We start from the raw sequence: 24,887 nt of genomic DNA on the forward strand, positions 1-24,887 counted from the left end.
CCCGTCCCTCCCTCAGAACCCTTCTGCCAGTCCGTAAATTCTAACCAAATGGGGTTGCAGAGATGTTAAATTCCCACAAACCTCATGAAAACAGTCAAACAGATACAGGAGAGAAATTCTACTAATGCCCCATCAAGGAAAAGGGTGTAATGTGACCGTACTCCTTTTTAATGCAGAGGAGAGCTGTTTGAAATGAACTTGCACCTCGTTAAAGGAGAAAGAATCCAACCACAGAAGACAAAGCCATAGCAAACCAGGCCACGTTCATTCAGCTGTTCAGGGAACTACTTGTTTTAACAGCGAGGATAATTAAGCATTGGAACTACTTCCCATGGCTGTGGTAGGATCTCCGTCATGGAAACACTGAAGCCCAGATCTGCTGTAGCTCAAACCAAAATGAATACAAGGAGGTCTTATGGGCTGTATTTTGTAGGAGATCAAACTAGAGGTCCACAATAATCCCTTCTGGTGTAGAACTATGAGCCTCTGTGTGCGGCACGGTAATTTGTTTCCTTGAAATGCTGCTGTTATCTGAGAAGTCAGCTGATTGCTTTGAACCTCCAGAGAAGCCCATAGGCATCAGCATTAGCCCAGAGATATGCAGCCATATGGGTGCTTACACAATGGCTTTGTATGTGACCTCACCATGTCACCAAGAACAAATGTGTCTGGGGCAACAGCAGGCATGATCCTGGCCCCAGTGAAACCAAACCTCAAGGACATCCAAAAAGCCAGGAATCCCTCAAAAATCTCCCTGTAGTTATATTGCTCTTCTGTGTTCTTGATCTATCATATTTAATTATGCCTACTCTCTGCCTTCTACATCATGCAGTTTCCTCAATCTTCTTTATTGATGTGCATGGAAACATGGGAAAACATCATTCTAATACTTCTTTCAGCCTAAGACAACCTTATTTTTGGGTTGACTGTAAGGGACAAGTATAACCAAATTTCACTTCACTCCCTGGGCACCAAACTCAGACCGAGAAGTTTATAAGGCCATAAAAACGGCCCATACAGAGTCGTAAGCCACCTTCATGCGAAAGGCAGCCCAGGCTGGATGGCTCATATGTCAGTGTTTTCATTTGGGATGCCTACACTTTCGTGGAGAAGGCCATTGCTCTCCCTCACAACCCTTTGGATTAAACACAGCTGAAGTAATCCCACCCACCAACTACTGGGTCTTTCCTGGGGAGGTCATCTCTTGCATAGGAGAAGATCTTCCAGCTCACACACAGCACAGCCACAAGGTCATTGCATGCCGTAGCCCTTTGACTCATTTTGGGGGAGACACTGACTGGACAACATGAGCACTGACTGAATGTCTTTTATATTTTGTTGTTGTTTCTTTTTCTTCCTCTTCCAGGTAAATTTTATTCTTTTTATCAATATTATCAGAGTCCTAGCAACCAAGCTACGGGAAACAAATGCAGGGAGGTGTGACTCACGACAACAGTACAGGTGAGTCATGAACCCTCCTCATGTTTTGGGTCAAAACATGCTTTCCCACTAGACTACAGAGGGAGCCCAGGGTGTTTGGTTCAGCTGAAGACACTGTAGACACTCAAAACAAGGCAAGAAGAGTGTCATCTTCTGTGTAATGCAGAATGATCAGCAGCCATTTGAACCTCTCCTAAACTTATCCAATCCAACCCATGGGACTTGCCTTGTAGTATAGAGAGGAGTTCAGTCCTTCCAGCCAGTTTGGAAGTGGCTGTGCTGGCAAAAATAAAAGCATTGTTTATGCTGTTGATGCCCCTAATAGTTGTACTGCTTTATTTATTTTTGCTTATTTCCCTCCTGTGCTTTGTAAAACACGGTCTGTTTGTTAAACCTGCTCTTCACTGGGTGCTTCCTGAAACTTTGCTGGAAATCTGGCATTTCCTTGTTTGTTTTGTTTTCCTTTGCCCTGCCAGCTCTATTCTCTTGATAATTTAGGGTATTTGCAAGCATAGTCAAAATGGGACAGAAAAAGCAGATTGCTCAGCCACCTCAGCTGCTTGAGAGCTCCCAGGGCTTCTCATCATCTCTTGATCTGACAGACCGGCAGGACGCACACTGAGGGGGAAGAACAGAGTGTTTTGGGCTGCAGACCATGAGATCATTGCTACCATCTTACTCTCCAAACACAAGATGTTTCATTTGAAGCAGGAATGAGATTTGGCTGGAAAATATCTCTCCATTTTCCTTTGCTGCCCCGTCAGAGCTCTGATTTATCTATTTATTTATTTATCCCTGGCTGAAGCTTGCTATTAATTATGGTTTGGATGAGGGCTGCTCCTTAATGTTTTACATTCCCTCAGTGGTTTCCAGTTGCTGGACAGAGATGGTACCAGAGCTTTCTGGTAGCGATGTCTGCCCCTCTCAATAGTTGCCTGCACTCAGTGACTTGCTGTAACTCTTGGCAGCAGGCTTAATCCTTCAATTAGCATCACTTCCAGGCAAGGCTGGTTCCCTCAGGAGCAAACTCAGCCAAGTACTCAGGGCTTCATTGTAGTTCACTCCTACTCCTTGCTATAAGTCATGTGCTGAGATGGAACTTCTCTTTCAAATGGGAGCTAGTATAGTAGACCAATACTGGTCTAGTATTAAATGTGGAGGTTGGTGGCCCTGCATGTGGCAGGGGGGTTGGAGATTCATGATTCTTGAGGTCCCTTCCAACCCTGGCCATTCTGTGATTCTGTGATTCTTTCCAGTGGATCATAGACTCATAGAATCACTGAGTTGGAAGGGAACCTTAAAGACCATCTGGTCCAACTCCCCTGCAATGAATAGGGACACCCACAGCTCAGTCGGGTGCTCAGAGCCCCATCCAGCCTGACTTTGAATGTCCCCAGAAACAGGGCATCCACCACCTCTAAAAATACTGCTGTCCAAAATGCCTCCTATAAGTGATGATCTCCTCCTTACCCCATGCTGCACCATCCCCTTGGTATATAGCATGATTCTGCTCCTAGGTGCACTTCCCTCCCTACTATTGCACAGAAGGCACTAACCCAGGGTGGACCTTAATGTCTTGCTTCAATAAGCTACACAGAATTGCAGCATTATAGAAAGGCTGAGGCTCCCTGGAGATCATCTGGTCCAACCTTCCTGCCCAGACAGGTTCAGATGGAGTCAGTGGTCTAGGTCCATGTCACCCCTTCACCTTCTTTCCATGTTCCACTCCCAAAATAGTGGATGGTCTGAGACAAAGAAGTCTTGGTGCCTTCATCTCCAGTACCTACATCAGCGTCCCATAGGGATATGTATCTAGAGAGGGAGACGTGCTGAAGGATGGATGGGGTTGTGTCACACATCACAAGAGAAGAAATAGCTTGAAACTGGAGATGGACACAATGCTTTTGTAAATGTAAGATATATAGGACTAGCCAAGGGAACATGTTAAGACAGAATGAAATTATGTGTGACAGACACCCAAGGTACGAGATGGACTGGCTGGGAGTTTCATTCCATCCAGTGATTTCCTCTGTGTCTTTCTCTTTCCTTTCTACAGGAAGCTGCTGAAATCTACCCTCGTCCTTATGCCTCTGTTTGGCGTTCACTATATTGTTTTCATGGCTATGCCATACACAGATGTGTCAGGGATTCTTTGGCAAGTTCAAATGCACTATGAAATGCTGTTCAACTCTTTCCAGGTAACTGTTAACTGTGTTGTAGCTGTTAAACTATGGACACAAACTACGAGATATTCAACACACAGAAGAGGGAAATGAGAGTGCAGAATGTTCTCTTTGGAAACAGGGTTGTGTTTACAGTATGCCAAATTTCATTCACAAGATCATTTGACAATATTTTAGCAGCAGGTATGTTTTATATTTGCAAAATGGAGCGTAAAAAGGTTTAGTGTGTTGCTGTTGAAAGATAACTTGCCCCACAATATCATGTAGCTCCAGACTAGACATAAGCTGGTAGAGATCCAGAGACATGTTGTTTCAAATTTATTCAAATTTACTTCTCCCAAGCTGTCTTTCAGTCCTGTGAATTGATTCCTCAGTTCTAGGTTTGAGCAATATGCAGTTTCATTTACAGGGCTGGTCCTATACAAGCTGCAACAGCAGGAATATGCCACTCTCTGCAAGCAGAGTTGTGTTGCATGGTCACCGTACGTCTTTCCTGAGAGATTAAATTTTGGCTTATGTTCTACTACCTATCATCATGGTCAACTGGTGTGAATAATGAAAGGTGAACAGTAGGTCTGGGAAGATGAAAGTTTAGAGAAACTCTAAAGAGATGGGGACAAAACTTGTGTTCATGCACTTCCACAATTCCTGCTGGGTGAAGATGGGATAAAATAGCCACTGACCCCACCAAGACCTAGGTAAACTATTGGCCAACAAAAAAATGTAGATGGTTTTCTCACATCTCAGTTCTTTTGATTCATATTAATGTGCTATTTCTTTTTCATTCTAGGGATTTTTTGTTGCCATCATATACTGTTTTTGCAATGGAGAGGTAAGAGTCATAAGCTTCTTAATTATGTCCTACTTTTATTAAGCTAGTTCCAAACGTGGGTGGTAAGGTGGATGCACATCACTGTATACCCCTCTTATTTTAGAGATGCAGCCCTAGTTTGCACTCACTGAAGGATCTATCCATCCACACAAAAAGTTCATACATTCTTTTTGGTCATATAAGACATACAGATCAGTCTGCAACAACTGATGAACTACTGGAAGTAGCTAGTGGGGAAAAAAGTGTTGTTTTTTTTCCCTTTTCCCAGCACAAGTGCTGTTTAGTGCCACTCAGTATCAGAGCTGTGTCAGGAATAAAAGTGGATTGATAGAATAGCTGTTTAATCATCAAGCTCTTTTGTTAGGCCAAGCTTTGTTGATCTTTTTATTCTGCTTCAAGTGATATGCTTTAGTTTTCAGATTGTTTTTGAGCTGTCTTTGTTTCTTTAAATTCCCTCTGTGGCTGCATAGTAAAAACTTAGCTGATCAGTGAATGCACACTGAATTATGATCTTGGACAAATGTGAGGCTGCTATAGGCAAACTTTATGGATTTAAGGGTGAAATGCAACTACAGATAAGTTTCTTATGTCCTGCAGCGTAAACCCAAGATGTTCCTTCCAATTTCACCCTCCAGAGAGTTCCCATCCATGCAGATATTACCTCCTTCTAATGACTCTCTCTCCCCTTCTCCTTCCGCTCATGCTTTTTTCCCTCCTTGTTTCTCAGGTCCAAGCAGAAATAAAGAAGTCATGGAGCAGGTGGACATTAGCACTTGATTTTAAAAGGAAAGCACGAAGTGGGAGCACAACCTACAGTTATGGACCAATGGTTTCCCACACCAGCATCACAAATGTAGCCACGAGAGGGGCACTTGCCCTTCATCTCAATACAAGACTTATACCAGGGACCCTCAATGGACACCGGAATTTACCAGGTTATGTAAAAAATGGCTCTATTTCTGAAAACTCTATGCCTTCTTCTGGACCAGAGCAGTACAACAAAGAGGAAGAGTACCTGAATGGCTCTGGGCTTTATGATGGAGACAGACCCACAGTACTTGTTGAAGAAGAAAGAGAGACAGTGATGTAAGGAGAAGAAACAAAAGGATGAAAAAGGTTCCTGGAGAGCATTTAGTGGGCAAAAGAATATCAGGCCACACAATGGATGCCAAGGGTTTCCATGCCTTTTCTCTGTTCTGTGGAACGAGAGGTTAAGTTATATGGAAAAAAAAAAAAAAGCCACCAACGTGGCCAGTGGTTGATCACACACATATACCCAGTGATCTCAGTCTCCCCAGTGTTAATGGAGGCAGGGCTATCCACAGGCCTTGCTACATGCTGAACAACAGAGATACTGAGAGTTTGTGGGGAGGGTTGCACAGCAGCACGCAGTCCTTTCACTTCTTGGAGAACTTGGGCAGTCAAGGAGGATGGGAATCTCACCCAGTAAAGCAAGAGTCTTGCGGGGAGCATACATTGTCATCTTCTTGCAAGGGTACAAGCCACCTGGGCATCAGTGTCTTTGGTTTGGTTTGCTCTGTCCTTTTTGAATCTGTCTGGTAACACACATGAGAATGACCAAGGCCCTTTGGGTACCACAGCTGTCCATTCTTGCAGCCAAGTTCTTAATGTGCACAGCTTGGTACAACTTGGGACATATTCTTCCCTTGGGCATTCTCACTCCTTGGCAAACAGCTCCTCTGGGATGGGCAGGTTTAACAGCTCATGGTCACTAGATGAAGGCAAAAAACTATATTCTTCTTTCCTTGACTTGAGTACCATAGCAAGCCAGAAACCAGTGCAATTTTAAGATGGGAAATGCAGTTAACAGAGTGTGTGACATATTTAGTGTGACATTTTCAGTCTTCCAGATCCAGCAGTAGAGATGGGCCCACCCTGCCTGCTCCCAGGCAGTTTGAGATGGGGAGGGTGTTTGCAGATCTTCAGCTGTGTGTCTGTGTGTGCGTGTGGCTAAAATCAGCTCAGAAGGTCGCTATCTCAGCCTCCCTCTTTGTGGATGCTCATGGAAACAGACATCAGTAATGTTCTTATAAAGTTACACATTTCTTCTCATTCTCCCCTCTAAATTACTTGTTTCTCACTAATCCAAACACTCATGAAGAGAAACACAAGATGCTGGATACAGTCAGGCAAGCTTGCTTTCATGAGGTTCAAGGGCAAAATCTGCTGGGTGTAAGCACAGAGATGGCTCGTGGACAGTCACCTTCTGAGCATCTTCTTTCTTTCTCATTCTTAGTGGTCAAGACACTCAAATGAATCACACATACATACAGACACCTGGCCCGCATCTTCGCTGGTGTGATTAAGTATAATTTCAGCCAAAGTCACTGATTTTGCCCAGAGACGCTTAGAAGAGGAAATATTGGGGTTGCCTGAGAAGGGAAGAGCAGAAGAAAATTTAGTTTAGATGTTCAGAAGAAAATCTTTAATCAGAGAGTGGAGATGCACTGGTACAGGCTGCTCAGGCAAGCTGTGGGTGCTCCATCTCTGGAGGTGCTCAAGGTCAAACTGGATGGGGCCCTGGGCAGCCTCAGCTGGTGGGGGGCAACCAGTCCATGGTTGGAACCAGATTGGCTTTAAGATCCCTTCCAACCCAACCATTCTATGATTCTATAAAATGCCTGATTCCTACAGGAGAGAGAGACCAGAGTCTTTTGTCACTTGCTGGTGGTTTTTGCAAGGAGAGCCAGAAGGTTGTTTCCTGACACAACTCATGTCTTCAGCAGTGACAAAGAGATATGGCTCTTGTTGGCCAACAGTGTTTTGTCCTTCACACTTCAACCAGGTGAGCAGCTAGGAAAAGGTCTTTTCCAGTTCGGAAGCATGATTCAGAATTTCACAGCAATGGGAAATTAGGAATGGTGACCAAACTTGTCACTTGTCACTCAAAGAGAAGACTCTGGTTGAGCTGGCTTGGATCCTCTCTTCAGCCCATCGTATGTCAGTATTCCTTTGCTGCAGTCTGAGAGTCAGACCCTCACGGTTGTTTTATTTCTTCCAGATAAGTTTCTGGAAGCTGAAGTATTTTTTACTCCACCTGGCTGTTACTGAAATGGAGCAGAGATCAGTCATTGGAGCAGTTTGCAGAAGTCTTTTAGGATGCAGGTGGGGCCTGTGGAATGTCTTACCATCTATCCTGATCCTTTAGGTATGTCTGCTTTGGCATATCAACCAGTGCTTCTGAGATGCATCCACTCACTTCACACTGCAAGCTCTGAGTATGTATGAAGGACTAAATCCTCCAAAATTCTGAAGGAGGTCAGGGTGAGCCTAGAGATCTTGACTGTGTTTTCTGTGTCTCACATCTTCAGGCAACTTCTCAAGTTGAAGCCCAGTGTAGTAACAAGCCTCCTTGCCTTGGCATCTCTGGGCTTTTGATTTGGACTTGGTAGGGAGCGTGGTGGCTAAGAGTCAATCCTCTGCAAGGCACTGAAGCACCTCTCAAACAGCTGCAGACCTACATGAGCCAGTCTTTAAAAGCCAGTATTTATTTGTGATGTTCGGGGTTTTTTTTTTTCCTTATTTTGTATCATCAGAATAACTCAAAACTCCTCATAACCATTTACCACCACACGGCAGCTATTGAAACATCGCGTTTGCAAAGCATCGCTTTTTTTCTTTTCCTCATGCTCTCTTATTGTTCTTGTTGCTTCTGTGAGCAATAATAAGAATGCTAACAGTGGTATTACAGAGGCGTTAAGTAATCTTGCAAGAGAAGTCAGCTCTAGTGAAAGTTTGGCATGGAGAGCTCTGCAGAAATCTGTGTCAGCCCTGCTCTGCTCGCTGCTCGCCTTTTCCTCACAGACATTGGCACAGCCTCAGGAGGGAATCAAAGGGGCAGAAGTTCTTACTAGAGTGTGTACAGCTGTTATTCAGCATCCCCTGTGGCTGAGCTGCCAATGAGAGAGAAACACACTGAGTGTGCTGGCTCTGGTTTTCTGCCCTTCCAGAAGTACGTTGTGCTTAAAACGTGCCAAGTAGATGTAATGACCTTCCTTTTTTTTTTTCTCACTCAGAGGAATTACTTGGTATCATTTCACTGGTGGGACAAAACAAAAAGGCATACAAAATAAAAGCCACCAACAAAACACCAAAAACACTAGTGATTCACTGTTTATTTGTGCTTCTTACAGAGGACTCAAGATTAATAACATGTTTGGCAATTGCTTAACAAAGTTCAGGGGATTAGCAAAACCCGTAAAATGAGTTATAAACAAATTCAGCACCCCTCATAAACAGAAATGCATTCATCACTAGATTGTTGAGAATAAATGCTTAGAAACTGGTGTTGAATGTAGATAAAATTTACATGCATGAGGAATGTGCATGGGAAGAAGTATTTTCTTGATCTTTTCAAATACCGATCGTACACAGTAGATTCTTTTTCCTTGGTGTTTGTGTTAAGGAAAAATAAAGGGAAAATGCCTATACCATAACAGGGGAATACTTCTGCTTTTAAAGATATGGTAGAATGTAATGTCAAAGTCTGTTCCTGTCCTTCTTGTGCTGATTGCAGACAGCACTGTTGGCTGAGCATACAGGCTATGCTGTATTAGCCAGGGATCCAAGGGCATTCTCTACTTTCTCTTTGAGAGGAAAAGATTAGATCCATGGTGCTTTAAAACCAAAATTTGCTGTTGCTGTTTTCATTTGTCCTGGAAGGGCAGAGAGCCAAAATGTTTAGATATGGAATATGGTCACCTTCAATTTTCTCCATCACCAGGAGATGCAGGCACTTGCAAGCACAGGGCTGAGAGCTGTCCCTGTTCTTTACAGGGGAGCTGGACTTAGATGGCCAGTAAGGGTCCCTTCCAACTCAACTGATTCTATGGTTCTATGATTCCATGTCATTTTATCCCCGTGCAAAGGTCTGGTCCTCTACAGGGTGACAGTTCCCATGCTGTCTGATTTACACATGGGCAGAGAGACATCCTCAAGCTCACTTCTAGCAGAGGCAAAGGCTTGACGAACCTGCTTGCCTCTATTTCACCACCTTTCTTTCCTCCATGGTGTCAGCTTTATGTCCTTTTCTTCCCATCCTGTAAACCAGCTGACAGTATGCAGGACGGGTTGCCACTGAGATGCTGGACTTGGTCAGGAATCTCTCTCTCTGGCAGGTTCATCTTGTGGTACCCAGCCCTGCACCTCATCTATCCCACCCATAGCAGCTCAGTCTGCTAACAATCCTAATAATTCTACTTGATCTACCTCCTTTCTGAATAGACATAGAAATGTTAACATTTCTTGGACTCGTATTTCTTAAGGATGACTTTTGGCAGCTCCTCATCATTACTGCTTCGGCTGCATTTGTGCAGACCATTGTTCTTACACCTTCTATGAACTGCTTTGTCTTAGTTCAGATGAGATCATGTCTTGTCCCCTTCCTCACCATTCCTCAGCTCTGCTGCATCTTGTCTGATGCATATTAGAGCCAAATCAGTTGACAAAGTTCTCCCAAAAATTGAACTGCTCAGCCAGGGACTGGCTTGCTTTATTTGTTTATGGGCAATTGGCTGAAAGCTGCAGAACATCCATGGAGCTGGTAAGAATTTTTTTTTGTTTTTTAAAGACTGAAAATACACTAAGCACGAAGATCTCCAGTTTTCATTCCTTTTATTGTTTGGATGGATTCAATGGCTGTCTTAAAAGTTTTTAGACTTCTGAGTTCAGTCTTTCAAAAAGTTAAGGCACCTCAGTGTGTTTGGTTTTCTTGTTTTTCCACGGGCTAATTTTTTCTGCATAACTTCCACCTAGAATTCATTGGCAGCTGCAAGTGGGATTACTGATAACAAGGACGTTCTCAGTTCATCTGTATCTCTCACTCTCTTCAGAGTTTCTTTTTCTTGAGATAGGACTGCATGAAATAAGAGAAAGCACTTTAAGAGTTGACCTTCAATGGAGAGGTTGTATGAACCTGTGAAGTCCTTTCATATGCAATGTTGCTTCTTATTCAACTGTGCCTTTTTCCACCTATTGTTGCCCATGAGTTTGCCAAAGCCCATCTGTGCCTTCTCATAGAAAGTTATGCAGCAGTATCATGGTTCACATCCTCTCTCCTGGGCTTTATCTGAACTTTGTGACATTTTGGCTGTAAGAGGAAGCAAAAGGAAAATGATCTGGGGCAGCATTTTACAGCCTTTGGGGTTAAGGGTTTGGTGTGTGCCTCCTCAGCCCTGTAGCCTTTGTCACAAATGGGCATTGCTCTGGTGGCTGCAAATTGTAAATCATTCAGCATGTAAGGAAGATTTATTTTAAGGCCACGGGCAGATTAAGGAAGGTCTTCACCGTGCCACTTTCCCACTAAGAACACTTGCTGGGGGAGAAATCATGTTGCACTCTCAGGCAAGTCTAGGGAAATTGATGTATTTATTTATTTTTAATATAATGGAACAGGTTTGATTTTTTTTCTTATTGTTATTTTTACTTCTACTGCTGACGGGTTGCCACATTCTGCAGCATAAATATATGGACATATATGATATTTCTGGCAAGCTACGGAGGTGTTCAGGCATCCAGTGTGACTCTCCAGACAGAGTAGATTTTATATCCCATTCCTCTAGAGTATCTTGAAATGAGAAAAAATATTAAACTGTAAAGGAAATGGGTTTGCGAAAGACCCTATAAATACATTTCCATCATGAACAGCCAGGGTTGTCTAAATTTGCCTCGAAACATAAAGTTTCATAAATGGTGTGAGTAAAATAAGAGGGATGTCCATCTCTGTGGATGTCCATTGGAAGGCAGCTCTCCTATTTTTGCCTACAGAGGAGAAAGGTTGAGCCTATTGGACAGCAAATACTGTTGGCCCAGAGGAACGTATTGTTTTGAGGCAGCAGTTCCATTTGTATAACGGTTATTGGGCTCACCCTGTTCCACTCAAACTATTTTTATGGCCTCTCACAGAATCAAAACTTAAGCTTAGGTCATATCTAATGGTGGCAGAGCAGAAGAAAGTAGAGATGGGTTGTTGCAAAGACACATGATTAATTAAAGGAGACTGAAATATTGGAGGTTTTTCCAATAATGACGTGTTGCCTGGAAAGTCTGAGCCAGAAATCTGGTCTCCCTGGTGTTTTCTCATGCTCTTTGGGGTGCATGGAGGTGCATGGACACACAGCTGAGAACCCACCCGTGTCCAGCTTCTGGTCATGTAAAAGCTCACTGAATGAAAAACAGTGACCTTGCCCTGAAAGTCTTACCAGAAGTGTTGTTAATGAGCTTCATTTAGTGGTTAGCCCAGAGTTTATTTGGTGTCTGTATATGAAGGCTGATAGTAAGCAGAGGATCTCCAAATCCTAGTATACTTTTTGTTCAGTGCTCGTAAATATCTTCACTGACTGCTCCTTGATTTGTAAGTGCTTCTTAGAGCAGAGATCTACTGAAAGTCCAACAGTTGAATCTGAGGCTGAGACTTGGTCTTTTGTCAGTGCTAGCAGTCCCCCACCTCACCTGTAGCATTAGGTGGTGGTGCTCCAGAGCAACAGGGGAAATAGAACCAGCAGCTTCCTTGTATCTTTGACACAGCTTCTTCCTAGTGGGTAGAAAAGCCCAAAAGGACCTTTGCTGATGATCTCTGCTGAGTGGACACCTCTTCTCTTCTACCCTCAGGTCTTGGTTTATTGGGCATGGTGGGGATGGGCTGGTGGTTGGACTAGGTGATCTTAGAGGTCTTTTCCAACCTTAATGATCCCATGATTCTATGATTCTAAATTCAGGTTGGCTGGAGTTTTTCTCTACATTTACTTTCCTTTCTTTCCAACCTGGCTCTAGAAAAAGAAACCCCTAAAACTTATTTAAAGAACTCCTTGTAAGCATTTCTTTTTTTCCATTTTTCCTGGATGCAGATCCAGGCTTTTTAATGGCTCGAAGCCAATCTCAACTCTCAGAATCAAAACCAATCTGAAACATCGGGATGGGAACATAATTTGCTCAGATCAGTTGTACCACACCCTCATGCAGGGAGCATTGGCACCCTGACAGAGCTGAAACATTGGTGTGACAACATAGTCTTTTATTTTTGGTGCATTTTTAAGACAAGAGAACCAAGAGCAAGAACTAGACTAGCTTCCTTTTAAGTTTAAGAATGATTATAAACAAGAAAAAAAGTAATAATAAGTCATTCTTTATTTATCTCATCATATTCTGTTGAATGCTCTGATGGTTACCATGGAGTGTCTGGTGTTCTGGCTTCTCCTTGGCAGGAGGAGTCCTCTGTGGTGGAGAGAACAGATAAAATGAGTGGACAGAGTAATGTGAAGCCAATCCCTAGGGCAGGACAGTCAGGAACAGATCTGATGTTGATTTTATATTCACTGGCAGAAGGCAGGAGCTGCTCCTCTGAAGTTAATTGAGTTAACTCAGTCGCAAGCCAAGGCAAAACAGATCTGAATCTGGACCACAGTTCAGAACTCATTTACAGTTTGCATAATGGAATTAAAATAAAGCTTCCAACTCTAACTACAGAAGTAGTCTGCTGAGAATTGGACACCCAGCTTGCTGTTTGGGATTAAATGACACCCAAGACATCAGCCATCACATGAAATGTTTTATCTGTGCCTGCCCAGATTACTCTGTTCTCCCCACTGTGATCCCTTAGCCATACTCAGCTGTTTCAGCTGGTAGGGATTTTCCTTAGCCCCTTCTTTTTTCTTTTTCTTTTTTTTTTTCCTATCTTACTTCTAGTTTTCATGCCAGCTTTCAGGTTTCAGCTAGTCCCACAGTTTCAAAGTTCAAGATAATGTCACCATGTTGCCAGGATTTGAGAGGCAAGTGGGAAAAAGAATGTGAGAAGCTAATGGAAGTTACAGGGGAGCATTAAAAGGACTATCAAGTAAGGTTCAGTGAAATCTTTCCCACAGACCAGGGAAAGGTTTGCTGACCTCGGCATAGAATTTCAGCCTCCAACTGAACTCGATCATGTTTTGCTCATTGAAGGTCTTGAGCTGTTCAGTATGACCTGCAAATCTCACCCACCGTATTTCCATTGTCAAGGGGCTTGGGTTTAGATCTGACATTGTTGTTAAATATTCCTGTTTATGATTATTGTAATGTTAATGCTCTGGTCTGCTCATTTTTGTGGTTTTTGTGTCCTTCTCTAGATTGGTCCATTAGTGTTGCTTTGGGGGCGCTTGCAGAACTGTTTCTTGAGTTGCCTTTGCATCTCTGGTGTGTACCCAACCAGGACTGTCAGCAGGTTGAATGCATCAGTACTGATGGGCAGCAGTGTTGCTTTGAAAGGGAACCAAAGGCAGTATTTGCAAGAGCACAACAAATTTTGTCACAATTTGGAACGGATTTGCAAGACTCCAGAGAGGCAGGGCTGGGCTGGATATCACCTCAGTCTGACACTGCACAGGGGCCAGGAACAAAAGAAAAAGGGAAGGAAGAGCTGAACCAGATGAGCATCAGTAATTAAGGAGTCCTATAAGTTTGTCTTCTTTTCAGGCAGGCTCCCCTATCCAGCACAGATTGAACAGAGCTGGACACTGTTGCATGATTGCACTCCCTCCTAAGCAGAAAATGTTAAGAGCAAATGGGGGATTCAACAAATCCTGTGCAAATTTCTCTTCCTGATTCTCACTGGCTCTTTTTCTTTCCTTTTTTCTTTGGGGAAAAAAAAAAAAACAAAAACATTAGGGTAATCTTAGTACAAGAACCTGGTTGTCAAACCCATTTCTCCAGGGTCCCGCAGAGAAGCTTCTCTCTTTGACCTTAGGAATTGGGATTTTTTTTTTTTTTTTTTTTGCATATGAACTAAAGAATGTGATGGTATTTGATTATATTCCTCTCTCTGGGCAAACAGCATGGTGGGTAACAAGACAGGTGTGCCAGCATCAATATGGAATGAAATCATGACAGCATGAAAACCAACTCCAAGACTTCTATTGATTTCCATGGAGTGGGATTTACTCTTCAATTCACAGGAGGAAAAAAACATTCAGACAAATGACTTCACCCTTCTCCTGCCCCCAAGACTTTGCCTACCATACATAACTCAGGGTGGCTTTTTGCTTTAAATCACTAGCACTACAAAACCAGAAAGCAGAGATCAAGGGGTAGATGGTTGTCTGAACAGCAGTCGCCTCTCTCAAAATGCTTGACAAATGCCAACATTAGGTTTTGCATTGGGCTTCTACATGTGGGGACATGGTATTTTGATGGAAAAAGGCATAGGATTAAAATGTTTGAAATGGATGGGATGAACTTGCACTGGCTTGTGTCTATGTCCTCTGAAGAAGAGATACAATGGCCATGTGAGACTGCTTAAAACAAGTTTAACTAAGAATGTTCTCCAAACAGAGTAGACCTCGGGTACCTAAAACAGAAGGCAAAACAATGACTTCACCAGGGAAACAGCATCCACTTAAAACAGAGCATTACAGCAGGCATGAGCCCTTCTAAATATAGAGCTGGATGCTTCCTGCCAGGCTGAGCTTTTACCTTTTTATTTTTCTCTGTCTAAATTAGTCACTCTTCCTCCAGGGCTCCAGGGAAGGATGAGCAAGAAGATATTTGCTGATAGAGGTGAAATATTTTGACAGATTGGGTTTAAGTAGAGCTGGTGGAAGAGGAAAGGCAGTTGGTGGCAGAAGAAGGTCAGGTGCATCCAAGCACTGTCGCCCACCCCCATGTCCAAAAACATGATGTCAAACTCTTGACATTTGCATGAGCTGAGGCATGCATGAAGAGACAGATCTGCTGCTAAAACTCCTTGCTTCTTCTCAGCAACTTCAGGGTGAACAAACCATGGTTGTTACCAGAAGTGATGGGATGTGGGCATTAGAGAAAGGACTTGGCCATTCCCAGTGGTCTGCCAGTGGGATATTGGCTCCTTTTCTTCCTAGGATGAGCAGGAGGGAGAAGAGCTGGGTTGTGTTCTTCCCCCTCCCACTCCAGTGATTTCATTGAAGTGGATTTAAGACCTCGTTTCACTTCAGAGGAGGGACAAGACTGAAAAAACTAATGGGCAAAACTGTGATTTCTTTGTACGTGTTACGAGGACATTGCCTTGTGTGTGTTGTCAGGCAGACATTTGGTTTACATTCCTCCACTTCTGCTTTCTGTATGGACCAAAGTAATGAGCGGAAAACGACAAACCACGGATGTATGTAAAAAGGGAATTAAAATAAAAAGAAGCCTTTATTGATTCTCATGAAAATATCTCCTTTGTGTCTTTTCCTGCCTATGGACCTCAGAGTCTCTAAAATCCTTTAGGGTCACCCTTAGGTGAACCTGGTGTTCCTGTGTGAGAGGAGGGAGCTCAATGAGATCCTACAGTTCATTGTGGATACAGAAAGATGGGAATGAGTTCATTATGAGTATACAAAGATGGGTAGTAATTATGTGTCTGATGACTGTTCATTGCAGGGAATTTGGACTAGGTGGCTTTTATGGGACCCTTCCAACTCAAACAATTCTATGATTCTAGGACACTTTGTATTGGGTGGTTTTAATACCCATAAGCTTATGGTTTTCAGGATAACAAAGAATAAAATTGGTTGGCTTCAGGCTCTGTTTCTTGCTGGACAGCAGTGTTTAGAGACATGCTAATTCAGATGCTGAAACCCTTCTCCTAAGCACAGCTCAGTTCCAACTACTTATAAAAATTCTGGTTTACCATTGATGAAATTTAAGGACGTTCCTCCCTGTGTCACTGTTTAATTATGGCATTTCTTTTGATGCAAGTGTGCTTCACATAGGAGGAAGAGCTGGGCAAAAAAATGCTCCAACATTTGGTATAATGCATGAGAATGCTCCAGCACGCTCATGTTCCAGAAATGAACTCATGCCATGCTGCTCTGTAGACATGCTAGCATTCCTCGCCTGGCTAACTACAAGTGGAAAAAGGGACTAACCTTTTATCCTCTTCTAAATGATAAGCATTGAATGATTGGCCTGATTTCAAAAAGCACTCAAATCCCAGCAGCAAGGAATGGGAACACTGCTGACCAAAGGCAGTTACACAAACAATTGTTCCAGATGGAGCTCCCCAGGTCTTGGCAGCAAATGAGATGGTTATAGTGCCTTGATCCCATTCATAGACTTACATCAGTATCAGATAACATTCAAGAGAGAGAAACAGAAGACAGAAAGCTTTGTCCCAGTTGCTCTCTGACTTATACACAAGTGACAGCAATCTGGTGGCATGCATTTCCTTACAAGTGAAACCCAATAACGAGATTCCCCTTGAGAAGAACAGCCACAGTGTAGAAGGCATTCTCCCTTAACACACATCCCAGGTGTGCCACTACAAAGCCACTTTGGTGTAATTCAGGAGTACATCTAGCCCTTGTCCTATTTCTATTACTTATGTGCGAGTAAGCTTCACACACAGACTCGAATTTGAACACTGGAACGTGCTGGAGCTCAAATCTCTGTGTTCAGCCAAGCTTTCTTTTACCTGAATGCAAAGGAACAGGGCAGAACACCCTCTAGTCCAAATTCCTCCAGCTCTTCCCAAGCACAGCATGGATAGATGTCTTCAGACCCAACACAACTTGTATGAGGTCCATGTCTATCCCTCATCTCAAAACTGTTTCCTGCACAAACTTTCAGTGGAGTAAATGAGTGCATGACATCTCTCTGGTCATTCCCTTAATTGTCAGATGGAGAATGCCATAGAAAATTGCAGAGAGAAAAAACAAAGCAGTGACAAAAGGCAAAGTGGACAAGGCACCCTTCCATCTCTTGTCTCAAAGCATATTGTAATCTTCGTTCTACTGCTCTCCTAATGTGGCTGCAGTGGCTATTTTGAAGGATGCTCTCATGCCACCTGATACATTGACAGTATTGATGTCAGAAGGGGTGCCTCATTCCATCCACAGCTGCGTGATGCCTTCATCTCACACAGCACAGACAATGCAGGGTGGTTCCCTGGAGTGCTGCCCTTGCAGGGTGAAGACTGTAACTGGGCACAAGCAGATGCTCTGTGAATATGAAATATAACCACCATAAAACCTAACTGATGGAGGCTTTTGCAGAACGTCATCCCTCTGGCTAGACTGTTCTGTACTTTCAAGCACTCTTTGAACGTAAATTCATTCCTCCCATAGCTTTCCCCTACTCATTTAGTCATACCAAAACTAGATGGCTTCAGAGGATCCAAACTTACGCTCTCTATTCCTGTCGTGCACGAGGCTGAAATGAGTGGTGACTCCTTTCACACAGTCCTATCTGAGATCAGGGCCCTTCTATCCTCTACAAACACGCTATCCTAGAATCACAGAATCGTTTGAGATGGAAGGGACCCTGAAAGGTCATCTGGTCCAACTCCCCTGCAGTAAACAGGGACGCTCACAGCTCCATCAGGTGCTCAGAGCCCCATTCAGCTGAACTTCAATGCCTCCAAGCACGGGGCACCCAAACACCTCTCTGAGCAACCTGTGCCAGTGCCTCATCACCCTGACTGTAAAGAGTTTTTTTCCTTATATCCAATCTAAATCTCCTCTCTTTTAGTCTGAAATCATTTTCCCTTGTTCTATCACAATAGACCTGCTAAAGAGTCGGTCCTCTTCTTTCTTATACCCCCCTTTAGATATTGAAAGGATCATGGATTAACCCAACGGATGCCAACTGCCCCCATTCTCCATTGATGGTTTCAAAGCACTCATCTGCTTTCTTCACAGACACCACCACTCAAAGTGTGACTTTATACACCAAGGCTTTTGGGATAGCCAGTGTAGCAGGTTCACTCTGCTGGCCAACAGTAGACAGAGGAGAACAATATACAGTATAGATGAACCTATGGACTGTGGGAATACTGAACCAGAGGTAGACAAGTCAGATTTAGATGCACATAAAAACATGCATATTTTTCCCTTGTGAGAAGCAGAAGGCTCAGTTTGCTGCTGGCTGAAAAACAGGCAGTTCTAAATCACTCCACTTCTCTCTCTCTCGAAGAACAAAAACTCTGCAAAGAATTTTCCATTTTTCCGTGCTCCTCTGAATGCCATGAAGATTAACAAGTAATATTAGCTCTGCTGAAGTGCCTTCATCTGCTCGTGGAAAACAGAAGACATTTAAGCAGCCAAACTTAAGCAAGAAAAAAAAGAAGTTAAACCCAAAATATGTCTGTTTGGAAGCAACACCCCTTTGCAGAAGGGGAAGGATTGATATCTGCCAAAGAGCTAACAGCTGTTTTTATATGCAGTCCTATATACATTTTCTGTAGGAGGGACACTAGATGCAGCAATGGTGAATGATTTATCTGAAGCAGCAGGTGTATTGCAAGCATCCTTTCAATCTGTCATGAGCATGCATGTGGGGAGGGAGGAGAGCTTCGATGAGTGACTGTGGCCACCTATGAAGCAGGATGTAGGCAGTGCTGAGAGCCAACTAGGCTACTCAGCCAGTCTATCTGGAGTTTATCTACCAGTTCTTGTATCAAAATAGCATGTGTAATACTTGTTGAATGTGTTTCATGGACTGATGGGGAGATAACAAACTACCAAAATCACCATTGGAAAGCAGGAGCCTGAAACTTAGGACTAGAGATAATGGCCTCAAGTTGTTCCTGGTTCAGGTTGGATATTAGGAGAAATATTTCTTCTCAGAAGAGTGGTGATGCAGTGGCACAGCTGCCCAGGCTGGTGGTGGGGTCACCATCACTGGAGATGTTCCAGAAACATGGAGACGTGGCACTGAGGGGAGTGGTCAGTGGGCATGGTAGGGTGGGTTGGGGTTGGGGCTGGGTTTGGGGGATTTCAGAGGTCTTTTCCAACCTTAATGATTCTCTGTTTCTAGCTCACATTGTTAAAGTCTGTTCTTTGTGAGTTTAAGTCCAGTTCTTACTATTTTGAGTAGGAATTTGAAGGATGGTCTTTTCCAATCTTAAGTTTAAAGTCTTGTTTTACAAGGTCTCTGCCCCTTTCCATCTCCCTCGTTGTTGCTGTTGTTCTTCCTTTCCCCTGAAGGAAGAACAATCCTGAAGGGCATCTTACCTCACCAGAAAATGACCAAACCAGCCCTGCCATTATAAGGTTTTCTGAGGGAGGCCAATAGGAGGGAGCTGTGTCTGAATGGGAGAGGTGTCATAGTCCTAATGCAAATCCAGGTCTATGATGATCCTAGTGGTGTTTTCCAACCTTTATAATTCTACAGTTCTATCATACAGAGCTGAGGTCAGGGGAGCAGGAGAAAGCATGCCGTGGAGCTAAGTGAATAAACGACCAGAGCTTGCTGGAACATGAAATGCTTTTTAATGAGCATGAGCTTCTCCAAAATGTCAAGTATCATTTATTCACTTATGCCTAAGTCTGAGGAACATCTTGTTTAAATCATGCACAACAGCAGGGCCAGACCCTGTGCTCAAGTAAATCAGCATAATGCCACTGAGCTTCAAGGGATGATGTTGATTTACAGAGGCACAACACAACTGCAGTTGGTAGGGAGGTGCTTGGGCTACCAGCCAGGGTATGGTACAGGAGAAGAGAGAGAAGGTTTAAACGAGTGGAAAAGGTCTGTGACAAGAGGCATGGTCCCAATTCATGGTAATCTGTAATCTGAGCTTTGCAGCCCTTAGAGAGGTTTGCCTTCATGCTCATCCCAACTCAATTTTTTTGGACCTATCATCCAGAGGTGCAGCTGGACAAGGCACTGCCTGAAATTCCATCACCTTCTGTTTTCAACTTGCACTTTCTTAATGATGTTCAATCTCCTGCAGCTTTCTATCAGGATAAACTGCTGCAGGTCTCCCATGTGCTCCTCCATGCCTATGGTCTTGGCCATAGGCTCAACCTTGTTCCAAGGTCTCCCTCTCACTCCGCTGAACGAACCAGGCAACGGTGGTTGTACAGCTGTGAAGGAATGCTTGGAGGAATAAACACCCATTACTTTTTGCCCTTAGAAAATAACACTGGTATTTCATTATTAAATGAACTCCTTTTTTTTTTTCTCCTCCAGCAATTCACTGTGGCATGTTTGGATACCAGAGTTGTATGTACTTACAATGTTGATATCTTCATTTCAAAACCTTGCCTTCCTGAATGCAAGATATTGCAGTTTTTGGTTACTTGCACAGAAACTGTCCTGAATGCCATTACTTGCACCCTGAATTTTCAGAAGGAAAATCTGGGCGAAGGGGTAACCATTTGGTTCTGAGAGAGGACCACAGAATACAGAGTATTTTCAGGATTGCTGCTGGCGAACTCAGTGTGTAAATTCACTTACAAGCTCAACAAATGATGAATAAAAACTAGACAGCTTGCCTGTGCTCTTGAAAAACATTTTGAGTCAACAGTCCAGGTGAAGTCAATAAAACATGATCTCCGATTTTACTTTTGGGAAGACACGGGAAAATAATATCTGTATTTGACTTCAGGTTAGAGTTTGGCCGTGCTTAGTTTTCCTCCACAGCTATGAGGGCTGGAAATTTAATTTGGATTTGAAAGAAAGCTCACTTCTTTGGTAACTACAGAAGTGGAGTCCTGAGAGGGAAATGCCAGCTCTTGGGAAACCAGCAATAAACTTAAAAGAACCAGCAAAGAAGTCTGAGTTATTTGGGGGCATGTCTGGCAGGAAAAAGCCAAAAGAAAGAAGGCATGAGTCTAAGCCAGGGGGATCGAACTAATCCAGCACAACTATTCTTGTTTATGATTGTGTAAATATTTCTGGTCAGCTCCTATCTCCCAGCTTGATGTCACCAAGTTCTAATCTGCACAGTTAGGAAAGCACATCTTTGTTGCATTCTCTATGAGTGATTTCCCTAGACAAAAGAACTGGGAGGTTTTGGAAGTCAGTTCTTTAGTTTCTGAAAAGAAATAAAATGTTGAATCTCTGGAATGCTGCCGAAGTCCTGCTTTCCTTCATTCCCTCAGTAATCACATCTATGCTGGAGGGTTTGCCTTGCCTTGGATTTAGCTCTGTCCTGCTTTCTTTGTTCACGCTCCCACCATCTTTCTTTATCTTGCTCTGGGTTTGAAGGAAAGATAATTTCATAAATCTCCCCATGTGTCTGAAATATTCCTTGTTTGCAGCCTAAAAGTAGCAATTAACCAAAACCTTGTTCAAAATTCATTCCAAGCTGGCAAACATCCAGTGGCAGCCAGAGAGCACCGTGTTGTACTATGCCTATTTTTAACCCTGGTATTTCGTATGGGGAATACTTCTTCAGAGAGAAATCACAGAATCACAGAGCGGCTTAGATTGGAAGGGACACTAAAGATCACCCAGTTCCAACCCCCACCACGGCCTGGCTGTCTCCCACCAGCTCAGGCTGCCCAGAGCCCCATCCAGCCTGGCTTTGAGCACCTCCTGGGATGGGGGACCCAAAGCTTCTCCGGATGGCAATGCCAGATCTCATTTCCCTGTGAGAAAGAATTTCATCCTCACCTCTAACCTAAATTTTCCATCTTTTATTTTAAAGTCATTCCCCTTTTATTTCAATGGGAACTTTCAATGTGACTCTCATGATTAATACACCAACTAAGTAGTTCCTTTAGATTCATGTGACACTGAGAAAGATAACCAGCCAACACAGGGAAAAGAGTGATTTACACATGGGTAGTGAGATTAGGAATTCACTAGGAAAACAAATAGGCTATTTTGCAAGGATATGAGGCTGAAGTAAGACAGCTTGAGTTTGGAATATTATTCCCCCATTCCTCTCCCTTCAAAGTGCCACAATCAGTTCAATTTTCAATTAACGTACTTTCCAGTGATATTTGAGTGTGCCACATTCCCCATTGTTCCATTACAAACTGGAAACAACAGTCCTCTCTCAGACCTCAGCCCAGACAACCAGGAGAGCAGAATAGAAGCACACATGATGGCAAGTCTGGAAGAACTCAAAATTAGGTTTGTCACATTCCTGTAGTAGAATAATTTAAGCTGGAAAGAACCTGCAGGTGTCATTGGGTCCAATACTCTGCTTGAAGCAGGGCTATCTTTAACATCATACTCAACCTCAGAGGGTATTCAGGACCACGTCCTCTTAACTTCTGAATATCTCCAGTAATAAATATTCCACAGCCTCACTGCACACCTTTTCTGTCCAGTCTCATAGTAATATACTCTATTTTTCTAGTATTAATAAGAAACCCCAGGCAATGCAAGTCAATTTTACTTCATTCTTCAGCTGCCTTTCAGTTTTCAGCCTCTCCCATTTATTTTGACTGGGAAGTGCCAAGAACAGACATTGTTGAGAGAAGATTACATGTCTCAGCCCACTGAGACATTCATGTCCACTATGAATAATTGGAGGGGTCCTATTGGTAGAGTGCTTAAAATTCTCTGACCATAATCCTTATTAGGACTGACTGGTAGAATGAATGACTTATTGTCAAATCATTGTGTCACAGCGAAGATGTGAGAGGAACAGTCTGACAGAGACAGACAATCTTCTGATGGAGAAGGTAAACCCAGGTGAGTAACTATTTAGCATAGCTTTAAATAGGAGACAAGGAGGGCAGAGAATGCATCTCTGTCTTACAATCAAGCTCCCAGCCTGGAAGTCATCAGGAGATGCCACACAACAAGTCCCTTGGGTCTATCCCTGAGTTTGTCATTGCTCCAGGACTCCAGTGGGCTGCAGGAACTCATGGGATGCCTTGAAGGATCTGGATAGACGTCTACTGAATATTTCCATCATGGGGAAAGTCAGATCTCAGAACTCATATTTTAACTTACCAAGCGTATCAGAAGAGAGTTGTACAGACTCAAGTCAACTCTTAGTTTTGGCCTCAGAGCACAAATTTGGGCTTCACTCAGCAGAGAGCATCCTGTCTCCAGTTCCTCCCGTGCAAACACAAACGTGAGAAGCAGCCAAGCCCACAGTGCTCACAATTTTAGGTCAGTCAGCTTTACTGAGTGCTGTCCCCTGTGTGAGGCTGTTTTTCTTTGCAAGATTTTCAGACAACATCCGTTCCTCCTCCTGACACAAACCACACTACATCTCTTTTGTGGTTGTTCCTGGCTGACCAAATTCCCCTTGTACACGATGTTACAGCTCACGTTCCTATCTGTACCATCTCTGCAGTCACATGCTCTTATCTGCATTGGGTTGCTCTTGGTTTCCTTGCCTCTGACAAGTGTGGTTTTCAGCTGTCAACTTAACAGCTTTGCTCTTCATACTCTGTGCTTTTGCCCACGGTTCTATGTGAGATGAGTTCCAAAAATGCCTCTCACGATACCGAAACCAAGACAGAGTTGTCACTCCAGACATACCCTGTAGACCTCTAAAATATAATCCTCCCATCTCCAGGCTGCCTTTGAGCATCTGTAGAAAGAGTTTACCCACTGACACATGCATTGTCACACAAAATTACATTAACACATCCCTGAGATGAATGGTGTGGGCTGCCCTACAGCCCACTTCTGTTGCAAGCCCTCTGAGATGCTGGCATGGAGCTGGATGAATAATGGGAGTTTTGCTTCAGTGACTGAATCATAGAATCATCAATGCTGGGAAAGATCTCCAAGATCATCCAGTCCAAATGTTCATCTCCCACCAATATTTCCCCAATATACCAATTCCTTTAGTACATCTGAGCTGAAAACAGAGGAGAAAGGGGGAAGGAGGAGAGAAGAGCTCCGCAGGCAATATAAAATTCTCTGTCAATTGACAGTTTAATTTTGGACTTTTCATTTTCAGTCAACCTGAAAAATGTTGTTGGGCCCAAAATTCAATGGGTTCTTCAGGTTGAAATTCTTTATTTTTGAATGTCGAAGCACAGAACTTTGCTCTCAATTCCACATGGTGGTCCTTTGGCTCTAAGACTACCTTTTTCCCATGCTTTGGTGTTTTTCCTCTGTTCAGGTTTCCTGATAGGGTGGGAGGGCTGCCCCTCCACCTACCAGGGCAGTATGCATATAGTGTGAGCCTTACAGTGGGGGTTTTGTGACTTACAGATAGAGCATGATGCTGCGTGGGCACGCAACACCTACTGAGAGAGCACTGCAATATGGTTCCAAATCCAGCATGCTTTATTAGCATTTCACAAAACACATAGCATATATAAGGCTAAGACATAATAATGTGTTTCACACTTCCTACAAATGCAAATTATTTCCCAGAAAGTGGTCCACAGCAGCTTAAGATGCAGGTGTTGCTCTTCAGGCTCATACATGCACAGGTAGGTGTAGCCCATGGAACATCATCAAGGCAGTGCCTCCTTGGAACAGTGGTGAAACTGGCCTCTGGAGATCCTGTCCACTGAGAATTCATCTTTATGGGTCTCACTGTGAGCTCAAGGACTCAGAATTCCAGCCCTGCTCTGGGTTCAGCACCTGGGTTCCCAGAGGGATCAGTGACATTGACAGTGGGATTGAGGGCATCCTCAGCAAGTCGGCTGATGACACCAAGCTGTGTGGTGCAGTTGACATATCAGAGGGATGGAATGCCATCCAGAGGGACCTAGACAGGCTGTGCAGTGGGCCCATAAGATCCTCATGAGGTTCAACAAAACCAAATGCAA

The 24,887-nt window shown here is 43.4% G+C and overlaps 1 protein-coding gene across 1 annotated transcript in view; it reads left to right on the forward strand.

Annotated features, from left to right (window-relative positions):
- PTH1R (parathyroid hormone 1 receptor) overlaps window positions 1-14,220 on the forward strand; it is a 112,426-nt gene extending 98,206 nt beyond the window's left edge. Inside the window, exons 10-13 of the mRNA XM_048951852.1 lie at window positions 1,367-1,461; window positions 3,497-3,638; window positions 4,414-4,455; window positions 5,183-14,220. Coding sequence (XP_048807809.1) covers window positions 1,367-1,461; window positions 3,497-3,638; window positions 4,414-4,455; window positions 5,183-5,545 — 642 coding nt within the window. The 3' untranslated portion in view covers window positions 5,546-14,220. The remainder of the gene's footprint in view (window positions 1-1,366; window positions 1,462-3,496; window positions 3,639-4,413; window positions 4,456-5,182) is intronic.
- The last annotated feature ends 10,667 nt before the right edge of the window (window positions 14,221-24,887 follow it).

This window comes from Lagopus muta, chromosome 7 (assembly GCF_023343835.1).
Source record: "Lagopus muta isolate bLagMut1 chromosome 7, bLagMut1 primary, whole genome shotgun sequence".
Classification (NCBI taxonomy): Eukaryota; Metazoa; Chordata; class Aves; order Galliformes; family Phasianidae; genus Lagopus; species Lagopus muta.